This window comes from Chlorocebus sabaeus, chromosome 10 (genome assembly GCF_047675955.1).
Source record: "Chlorocebus sabaeus isolate Y175 chromosome 10, mChlSab1.0.hap1, whole genome shotgun sequence".
NCBI lineage: Eukaryota > Metazoa > Chordata > Mammalia > Primates > Cercopithecidae > Chlorocebus > Chlorocebus sabaeus.
In genome coordinates, this window is record NC_132913.1 from 56,325,466 (window position 1) to 56,337,243 (window position 11,778).

General features: G+C 36.3%; 1 protein-coding gene across 1 annotated transcript in view; it reads right to left on the reverse strand.

Annotated features, from left to right (window-relative positions):
* ABCB11 (ATP binding cassette subfamily B member 11) overlaps positions 1-7,149 on the reverse strand; it is a 100,126-nt gene extending 92,977 nt beyond the window's left edge. Inside the window, exons 1-4 of the mRNA XM_073019793.1 lie at positions 7,074-7,149; positions 5,768-5,789; positions 3,287-3,338; positions 2,256-2,494 (exon numbers count right to left, since the gene is read on the reverse strand). Coding sequence (XP_072875894.1) covers positions 2,256-2,494; positions 3,287-3,338; positions 5,768-5,789; positions 7,074-7,149 — 389 coding nt within the window. The remainder of the gene's footprint in view (positions 1-2,255; positions 2,495-3,286; positions 3,339-5,767; positions 5,790-7,073) is intronic.
* Positions 7,150-11,778: the final 4,629 nt, after the last annotated feature.

Genomic DNA, 11,778 nt, shown 5'->3' on the forward strand with positions numbered 1-11,778 from the left:
TATGTGATCCAGTAACAATGAAGACAGTGAGTAATGAGTGGCCACTAGAGAATTCCTTTTTAATAGATGGCCATAGTGCAAATGTTGAAAGTAGATTCATTCTTTAATTCATTAGACAAATATTCATAGCACCTAGTATCATGTATATGCCTCAAATTTTGACTCCTCCAACATTTATTTCCAAATTTTAAGGCATAATAAGATATACTTGAGGACTTTTTCCTCAAAAACTTATCTTCATAAGTTTGTGTCAATTTACATCACACTAGTCTGAATGCGTTTTTTTCTCAAAGGGGAGAATGATTAATTTTATGTTTTGCAGTCAAACCCCTCTGTAAAAAGCAGTTCACTTCTGTCCTCCAACATAAATGAAGGATTTCAAAGACTTTTCTTGAACTCAGTCTCTCTTTTATACAAATTGCTCCGAGTTTTTCAAATGAAAAGAAACTTCCAATTTTAGAAAAGAAACATACATATTTAGACATTAGGGAACTTATATAGAATGAGTAGACTTGTTGTTTATAAAGAATAATTCACATTGTATATTATCCTGTGTTTTCTATCAGGTACCTCCAAGTCTGTGACTACATATTTTTTAAATGATCATTAACTGAATGATGGCTTACTAAGCTTAAGCTTCACAAAGATAGGGATCATGACTCCTGGTTTTTCTGAGATGGGGTCTCATTCTGTCACCCACGTGATCACAGGCAACTGCAGCCACAAACACCCAGGCCCAAGTGATCTTCCCATCTCAACCTCTCAAGTAGCTGGGATGACAGGTGCATACCACAAAGCCAAGCTATTTTTAAAAACTTTTTTGTAGAGACAGGGTCTCACTATGTCGCCCAGGCTTGTCTCGAACTTCTGGGCTCAAACAATCCTCCTGTCTCACCCTCCCAAAGTGTCACAATTACAGGCATGAGCCACCATGCCTGGCTGGGACCATACTCTTAAGACAACTGTGTCCTTGATGCTTTCATGAGTTCCTGGTATGCAGTTGATGTTTAAAAAAATTTTGGTTGAATGAGTAAATGAATGAAAGACTCTAAGAGAGATAATATTATGGAAGAGTGTCAATGATTTTGAAGGACTCATTCATAGTCTGGAATCAAGCCTATAGAATATTTCAAAAATGAAGATGAAAACTACAAATTCCTTTGAGGGAGCCATTCCTAGTGTATTTCTAGCCAAGATGTGCCCCACCCTTCATTCTTGAACCTGAATATGTGGGTTCGTACGTGCAAATAAGCTTGTTCTGAACTTGAGGCAGCATGAGGCACACTGCAAAGTCCATGCTATGACAATGAGTCAGTCCTGAGTACACGACGGATTCACTGATTACAAGGTGGCCTGTCAAGCTTATCACAAAGAGAACAGTAGCATAGTGACTGTGTCTGTGTGAGTTCTGGCTACTTCTGCATGGTTGCCTCTGATCACAGCACGGCACCAGTTTTCTCACGCCTGTAATCTCAGCACTTTGGGAAGCTGAGGCAGGCAGATCACCTGAAGAGATTGAGACCAGCCTGGCCAAAATGGTGAAACTCTGTCTCTACTAAAAATACAAAACTTAGCTGGGATAGTGGCAGGTGCCTGTAATACCAGCTACTCAGGAGGCTGAGTCATGAGAATTGCTTGAACCCAGGAGGCGGAGGCTGCAGTGAGCCAAGATCACACTACTGTACTCCACCCTGGGTGAAAGAGGAGACTCCATCCAAAAAAAAAAAAAAAAAAAAAGAAGAAAAAGAAAACAAACTCAACTATTGGTTGAGACTAGTATCCCCCTACTCCAAGTAATGCAGCATGTTCATGAAATTCCCATTACAGATGGAAGGGTTAGGATCAAGTGGATCACCAGCCACAGCCACAAAGCTAAGGGGCAGAGGGGAGTTAGTGGGACATTAAAAAAAGAACTCTTGGAGATGATACTCAAGTAAAATTCATGGGTCACCTCCCTAGTGGCGTTAAGCATTGGTGTTGTCAAGCTCAAGCCTATACTCAATGAAGTGGTTACAATTTGCCGACGTATTTGATGAGTGACCTTCAATCCTGTTTCTGTTAAGATTTTAAAACATAGTAAGATAGAAGGAAACTTGAGGCAGTGTAATTTCTGGAAATATGGGTAAACTCATGTTTCTATTCTCTTTGTGTTAGATGCCACTCCAGTTCAGTCAGTAAAATCCCCTCTATATATCTTGAATTACAATTTAAGATATGAGCAAAAAAAAGTAAAAAATAAAGAAAAAACAACCTACCCACAACGTGTTCCGTTTGTCATGGTCTGGTTGAGGGAGCTGTTAGTCCATATGATGGTGTTATTCACACATGCTTTTCCTGGAATCTGGAGTTCTTGTAACTCAATGTCATAGTCAATAAAAACATCTGTCATTGTGCCAAAAATGAGCAGCACGCCTGGCTGGGCTATTCCATGGAGAAACGCACACAAACTTCCCACAAACATCAGCCAAATGTCAGTTGATGAAGAAAACCGAAACTTGAAAAACAAAGGGTTCAGAGATCATCTATGGGTGAAAAGTGGGAGAGGTAGGAGGACTATTTAATTTTAGTTACTAGATTCCAATGAATAGTACTCAACACCAAATTTCATGGGAATCATCTTAATTGAGCAGCAGGTTCGTACTAATTATATTGAAATAAATGGCATGGTACATCAATTATCTAAAACATTAGACTCTTACATTGTTAGATCATGTTATAAATTTCCTGGTCTCTGAATTCATTCTGTTTATTTCAGGAGCTGACTTTAGTTTTTAGCTACTCATCTACAACTCAAGGGGAAAATAATCACTATCGGTGATGCCATTGACAAGTAGATAAACTGTGTGGGGCATTCAGCAACAGTATAAATTGTTTTGTACAACTGATAGTGACAATGAAGAGTGCCGGTTTATGCCTAGAAATGCCTCCATCCTGAGCAAATTTGGGGTAAATACCTATACTATGAAATTTCTAAAGATTTGTCTTAAGAATAAATACATATAATGTGATTGTCATGATGACTTTCCTTACAAATATGATAACCATGGGCTGAGTGATAATTTTCCAAGACATTTTTCTGATCTATTGGACAGGATTTGTATGTTTTATGAGCAACATATTTCTAATAGTTATTCAGCATGTTATCACATAGGCAAAACCTATGACTGAAAAAGTGATCACTGAAGTTAAAAACCTACCAATATGACTAAAGATTTAACACTCCTTTCATGATCTAAACAATTTATAGTTGCACAGTCACTGCCATAAATCAACACAGTTTTATTACCAATTGAAAGAAGCCAACTCGAACGCCATCACCTTTCTTTTCATCTTGTAACCTGAGGAGAAAAACATAGGGATTTAAAGACCATCCTTTCCAATACAATGGGAAATTATCCCTAGGTGGTGATTTTATGAGTTATTCTTTAGTAAGAAAGAAAATCCTCACTGGCTGGGAAATTCTGGCCAAGCCTGATATCTTAAACACAAGCTTTATTCTTCTAGATTTACCTCTTCTAGAGATTTCAGTATAGCTCAGTCTCAGGTTCACTAGCAATTCACAGAGAGGAACACCTGAGAGGTATGCAGAGAAAGTAAAAAGTCCTCTATACTCCCAGTTATACCAACAAATAACTTTTTGCCCTCAGTCATGACCCTCAATCTATTTGTGACTGCATTTCCTCATGGGGAAGCTGAAGTTGTTGGATTAGCTAATTTTAAAGTTTCCTCACACTTAAAAAGTTTACAACTACCTTAAATAATGTTGATATGCTGAAAAATTCAAGAACATGCCCATACTTTTCATAGAATCATATTTCCTTAATATTTCTCATTCATTTCATTTCCCATAAGGCCATGTTTAACCTGTATTTGACCTCTTCAACTTCGGGGATCTTGACTTAACCTGAGTCACCCAGTCCATGAATACACCCTGGACCTTGCTGTCACCAGGAACTACTGTCTGACATGTGTAACTCCTTGGCACTCTGTGACTGCCCATGTATTTCATTTTCTCACTTCTTTCCTCCTTCCACACCTATTCATCAACCTCACTTGAGCCGTGCAGTCCCTTAAATCCTTCATTTCCTTCCATTGCTAAACCCCATTAAGATTTTGCTTCCTTCCCCATGCAGCCAAGGTCCCTCTGCAAGGCATTTGAACCACACTCTCACCATCGTCATCAATTATTATCTCTACATCATCCTTGTAAACTTCATCCTGCATCCATCCAGCTGTTTGCCTTCTTCTCCTTAAGCCAGGCTGCTGGGCCTGATGAACACAACCTTACCACCTTGTGAATGGATACCAACACAGGCAGAGTCTAGTACTCAGCTGCCCTAAGCTTCCCTTCTGGCCCAGAAAAGAATCCCAATTTTTTTCTGAGACTCCCCATGGTCTGGCCCTTAGCTCTCTGACCTCATCTCCTCCAACTATATTCTAGTTCTCAACATCCCACTCTCCTGGTCTCTTGCTGACCTTTGTCCATGCCCAGCTCTTCCCACCTCTGGGTGCGGGCACCTGCTAGTCCCTCTCCCCAGATGCATTTTCTTTAGGTAACCACAGGGACAGCTCCACTACCCCCGCTAGACCTTCCTTCAAAAGTCACCTACTCAACAGAGTCTTCCCTGGCCAAAGTCTTTAAAATTTCAACCCCACCCCCCACATACCATTTCATAGCTCCATTTCCATGTTTATTTTTCCTTCTCAGAAAGAAAGTGACAGATTATCACTAGCTACCATGCTATACATTTGATTTATTTACAGTGTTTATTATATCTCCTTCACTAAAATGTAAATTCCTCAAGGGCAGACACTTTTGCCTATTTTGTTCTTTTCTGTACCTTCTGTACCCTCAGCAGCACCTACAATAGTGTCTGATACCAAATAGACACTCAATTAATATTTGCAAAATGAATGAATTAATGGAGTGAATGTGTGCTCTCCAGCTCAACATGCAATGCACACTTCATTCCTCTACAGATCGCTCCCATTCCTCTCAGCAGCTCTGGCAAACTTTTGCTGTGTTCTTCTCATTCCACGCTCACCTCCTCTAAAAACAAAACAACTTATTCAACTTCCTACTCATCCTCTCCTTGCCATTCATCTACATCCACACCCATTTTTAAAATTTCCCACCCAATAAGAAATATGTGGCTCTCAGAGGCCCAGGCTGACCTGACCACTACCAGCCCAAAGCTAATCTTACCACTCCCACTCACTCCCTCTGCTGTGAATTACTTGAAATTTCTAAAATACCTTTAACCCTTCCCTTTCCACCACCTCCACTTCAGGAACTTACCTGACATCTCACTTCTGTCTTCTAAATTAGACCTCATCTAATCCTGCCTTCATACCAGACTGTAATTAGCTTATATTTGTTCTATATGAGAATTCAAAATCTTTAGCTAAAGAGAAATATGCAATAATAACACTTTAGGTTTCTACTCTTTGCCTGTGGCAAGAATTTGGGGTTTAGGGACCTCCCCAATGCCCATGAAATTATACTTGTTGTTCAACTTTTCCTCTTCCCTCTTAGGTCAGGAGTTCTGTGCCATTCCTGAATACACGAGGGAGATTTGGACTCAATCCAGAAGCGATTTTCCAAAAGGTTTTAAAAATCAAATTATAGTAATGTTTTAAAGAGAAAAAGAATGGATTATATATATTATTTTATATGAAGTGCAATGTGCATGAAAATATTCTCTGCTTTGTGCCGTTGATATGAATATTATGGAGTTATTCTAGAAAAGATGCTGCAGTCACTTACCTTGATTTCTTATCATTATTATCTGTCAGAAAAAAAATCAGTGCAAAAAAGCAGTTAATAATAATGACAAAATGCAATACAGTCATTAAGAAATTTGCTCTGGAAAAATATTCCTATAAATTACCTTGATTCATGGAATATTACCAAATGATTATTGGCCTTTTCTTTTTTCCTGCTCACGTTCTCTCTCTCTCTCTCTCTCTCTCTCTCTCTCTCTCCATGCACACACACGCACACACACACAAAGACACTCATTAGGGTCCAGGAGCGCTGCTACGTTTACTCATTTACAGACTTTTCTTCAGGACATGAAATATTTGCACCATCTGAATATCAAACAGACAGCAACATTTCTAAATTAGCTGAAGAAGATCTGACTTTTTGAACTACAAAATAAAATTGATATTTATTTATTGTTTTATTGTTTGGTTCTTTAAAAGCGTCAGAATTTATCTGTTTAAAATATAGGCCACAAATTAACAATAAGATGTTAATAACAAGATGTCATTGACACTTCTACACTAGTAGAAACCATAGGATTGAGACACATACTGTTTTCCCCAGTGTAGGTCAGAACAGATGCAGGGCAGGAGGTGAAAGTCGGGGGTTATAGCGAGGGGTGTAAGGAAGCCACTCGGGAGTTTTGTCCTCCAACACTATCACGCCTCTTTACTTTAATAAGAGTAAAGAGGCATGATAATGTTGACAGATGGCAATATCCTGGGCTTGGAAATCAAACACAACTGTTTGATTAGAATTATGGTTTCATTAATTTTACTCATGTGACCCTTGCCAAGTTTCAAAAACATATCCGAGTCTCAATTTTGTCATCTGTAAAATATAAAATCATAGGGTTAGAAAACAACAGCTTAGAACCATCTGAGCCCAAGACATCCCAGGTGCTAGTGCTACAGGCCCCTCCACATGATCTCATTCTGGTCTGCAGAGTCTGGGCACAGCTCTTCCTAAGGAGGAGCACTTACTAAATTATGATTAATAATAACAATACAGTAATAAAGTTAGTCATAACAGCCACTGCTGGAACAACCTTATTCTATCTAGGAAAGGGGTTGGTGAGGGATGCTTTCATTTACCCACACTTGGTGTGTTCTTACCGAGTGCTTTTGGATAGTTCGTTATGTGGCTTCTAGGGAGAGCCACAGAGTTGTGTGTAAGGATCACACCCAATGATAGTTCTACCTACTGTTGCTGAATATTTTCTGCTCCTTGAGACTTTGCCAACTTGTCCCACTTTTGTTCTCGCCTCTCCTTGTACAAGATGCAGTGAGAGAAAAAAGTCACTTACATGATTTATCTGACTCAAAACCACCATTCTCCTCTCCAAATTTCTTTACACTTCGAAGAATTACTGGGTCAGACATGGTAATTGCAATCTGCAGGCAACAAACCTATAAACTAAAAGAATCATTGCAATTATTATCTTTTCTTTCTTCTTTAACCAAAGTAGCCAAATGAAAAAAACAATTTGGTTCAAGAAATAATCTTCACTAATCAATCTCAGACAAAAGCAGGTTTTTAAATTGGTTAATAACTCCCTGAAAGAACCTAATTATCAGGAAAGATAAGCTACAGCCATTGATGAAGATTTTCTCTAGTTATTACATGGATGGTTGTTTTCTATAGCTTAATTATAGGAAAGATAAACCAAAACCATTGATCAATTTTCCTCTCATTGTTGGATGGGTGGTTATACTTTATGCTTATCTGTGCTTTATTTATTTTTAATGAGAAAACGTGAAAACCAGGAGAAAGGCAAACCAACTGGTGATATTCTTGAGTTGCTGTAGTTGATGAATAACACCCACATACTGTTGGGTAACCTTCAGTGTTCCTTTGTAAATGCAACCTCAGGATAAGGTGAGTCGAGCTTGGCTCAAAGGAACAGAAAGGAGACATTGTCTAAATAAAATGTAAATGTCAACAGAGTCATGGTTAGTCTTATTCACAGTGGAAAAATCAGTTTATAGAGGGTACAGGCAGAGAATTTGAGGATATAGACACTAGATTCAGCATGAAGTTTATGCTTCACTAACTTCCTCTGCTTCAAATATATAGCAATGATGGATAACATGTTTTTAAAGAGATACAGTCGGACTCAAACAAATAAAAATAAACATCTTCAGGAACCAGAAATGGCAGAGAAGCACCAAAGAGTAAACAGAGCACAGAAGCAGCTGGTATTTCCCCCTCAGGGTCTGGATGCAGACGAGTGTGAGAGTTTAGCTCCTGAGAGGACTGTAAGTGCCCCAAATCAAACAGGGAGTTAGAGACCATCTCTTTGTTTGGAGCCAGAGGAGCTAATGTGGGTCTCTTGCCCTGCTGAGAAGACCTTGAGGAAACTGCTGCCCAGTATTGAAGCAGCTATTCCTTATGATGAAATGCAGACCCATGGAGGTTATAAGAGGAGACAGTGATATATATTATATACATATATACACACATGTACAAATAAGAGAGAGGAAGGGGGAATTATGAAAAACTGAACTCACCTAATTGGAATCCCAGAAGCAGAGAGTGGAGAATGACAGAAGTGTAACAATTAAAGAGATAATTACTAAGAATTTTCCAGAAGCAATAACCTGATTCTTCAAATTAACAGTAGGCTCCAATAATTGATTGGAATAAACATCAGTCAAAACTTAAATACATTATCTAGAAATGTCCTTCAGTATATGCAGGAGATTGGTTCTAGCACTCCCACATATACCAAAATCTGCATATACCAAAATCCAGGTATACAAGAGTCCCGCAGTCGGCTTGCAGAACTTGAGCACAGGAAAAGTTGGCTCTCCATATCCACTAGTTTTGCATCCTGAGAATACTGTATTTTTCATCTGAGATTGGTTGGAAACAATCCCCATATAAGTGGACCTGCACATTCAAACCTGTGTTGTTCAAGAATCAAACTGTAGTAAAGCATCAAGAATAAACAAAATCCACTCTAAACACTGTAAAAGGGGAAAATACATTATCCAAATATAAAGAACAGACTGACAGAAGTTTTCTCATCAGCAATAGAGGCTAGAAAACAGTGGAGTAAAGTCTTCAAAGTGATGAGGGAAAAAGTAATCTTTATCCTAGAATTTTATACTGAGCCAAAAAATCATTCAGCATCTTTCCAAACATTCAAAGTCAAGAGAGTTGCCACTTACAGACCTGCATAAAACAACAACTAGAGGACGTGCCTTAGCCAGAAGGAGTATCCAGAAGGGAGCCATGAAAGAGAGAAACAAGGGTGAGCACAAGAGTTAACAAAATATATCAGGACGGCCAATCAAATATTGATACCAAGTATACCCTTTTATATTTCAAAAGAGCATAATTAAAACTCTACACAATAGTGTAGATACGAGTGTATCTTGAACACAAGTTAAGGTGTTCAATATGCAGACAAAGTATGTTAGGTTCATTGTCATGACAATCTAAGGACATTGTTTTACAATTATAATTAAATATATATTTATACTATTATAATTAAATATATATTTATACTATTATAATTAAATATATATTTAATTAAATGAAATGAAATTGCCAATATTTAACCATTTTTTAATTACAAGGTTCAACTAATATCTGAACAAAGTTCAACCAATATCTGAAAATTTTAAGAAAAAGCAATGAAAAAGTACCAGTAAAATCCATAGCTTCTAAATAAGCAAGGATTAAAAACTGAGTATGTAGAAAACTTTATCAATCCAACAAAAGTTTAAAAAAAAACTAAAGAAACTAAAAAAAGCATAACAAACAGAAAATATAAATGAAGGTTATTGAAAATACTACAAATGGTTCAGCAATTATGGTAAATGTATGTAGATTGAAGTACTGATACATACTACACAGATGAACCTCAAAATCATGCTACATGAAAGAAGACAGTCTCAAAAGATCACATACTGCATGATTCTATTTACATGAAATGTTCAAGATAGGCATATCTGTAGAGGCAGAAAATAAATAAGTAGTTGCCTAATACAGGGGTTGGGGTAGGGGTGGGAGGGAAATGAGGAGTGACTGGTAACAGATTTCTTTAGGGGGTGAAGAAAATGTTTTAAAGTTAGAATATGGTGATGGTCGCACAACTCTGTTAATATACTGAAAACCACTGAATACTTTAAATAGGTGAACTCTATGATACGTAAATTATACCCTCAAAAAGCTGTTTTTTTTAAAAAAAAAAAAAACAGGTCAGTTTATGGAATTTTTTAAAGTCCAAACATATACTTTTTTTTTTTCTTTTTTTTTTTTTCTTTTGGAAACGGAGTCTCACTCTGTTGCCCAGGCTGGAGTACAGTGGCATGATCTCGGCTGACTGCAACTTCCACCTCCTGGGTTCATGTGATTCCCCTGCCTCAGCCTCCCAAGTAGCTGGGATTACAGGTGTGCGTCACCATGCCTGGATAATTTTTGTATTTTTAGTAGAGATGGGGTTTCACCATATTGGCCAGGCTGGTCTCAAACTCCTGGCCTCAGATGATCCATCCGCCTCAGCCTCCCAAAATGCTGAGATTACAGGCGTGAGACACCACACCCAGCCATTCCAGACATATACTTATTATAAAAGAAATAATTTATAAAATCATAAAAATGGTCAAAAATTAAAGGATGAAAAGGATATGTCATACAAATACTGATTTCTCAAAGCTGTTATGTTAATGTCAGAAAAATAGAATCCATGTTCAAAACAATAATGGATATAATAAAGGACATACAATAATTAAAAGTACAATCCAGCTAGAAGACAAATCAATTATTGGACTGTATATACCCAGCAACCTAACACAACATAACCTGCAATTGTAATGAAAAATTTAAACACATCTTTATTAGAAACTGATAAACAGACAAAAATTTAGAAAACGTAAAAGCTTTTAAAATAAAAAATAAGTAATTTTATGTAATTTACTATATGAAATTTGTTTTTCTTAAAATTTGGTTGAATATTGTTCATATATTAAGTAAAAAAAGATTAAATATTGGCAATTTCATTTGATTTAATAAAATATATATTTAATTATAATTGTAACACAATGTCCATAGATTTTCATGACAAATTTCATTACTATGGAACCTGCAACCAAGACATTTTTCAATTACATTTGGCATTTTTAAAAAACTTACCCATTAATAAGCCATCAAAAATTTCTACAAATAAAAAACTATGTATTTCTTTATAGTGTTGTTATTCTTAAGAGTGTATATTCTGACAATGCAATTAAATAAAAACTAAAAAATTAAACACTAGTAAAACACACACACATATACTCAATCAAATTGTGCGTGTGTTACAAACTTTAAAATACATATGCATATAACTATGGGTTAAGGATGAAATCATGACAGAAATAGAAAATATTTAAAACAGTGATAACAAATATATAAAATCTTGTGGGCTACAGCTAAAAAGATACTTCAAGATTTATTCATAAAGATAAACGCATTTTGTTTTTTAAGAGATTAATAAATGAATTATGTTCTAATCAAGAACCTATAAAAATGCAAGATTTATAAGATAGAAAACAAAATAAAATGAAAAACAGTGGAAAGGATATATCAATTCAAAAGTTGTTTTTTGAAATAACTAAAAACATGCAAGTCAATAAGACTGTTGAAGAAAAGAGATATAAATCACAAATACTAATAGAAAATGGGAAAGGTAAAATAAATAAAGTTTTAAATCATAAGCAAATACTATGAGTAATTTTATGGTAGTAAATTTGAAAACCAGGTTAAGATTAATTTTCCAGAAAAATATGAGTTATCAAAATTTGTTGATAAAGGAATAGAAAACTTAAAAAGTAATGGCTATCAAAATATTGGTTCAATATTCAAAAGTCTCCCACCTCAACAAACAATAGGGTTAGATAATGTTACAGGCAAATTTTACTAAAACTTCAAACAGTAGATAATTCTAATCTTATGCAAATGGTTTTAGTGAAAATAAAAACAAGAAAAGCTATCCCAATCATTTTATAAAGCAAGTATAATCT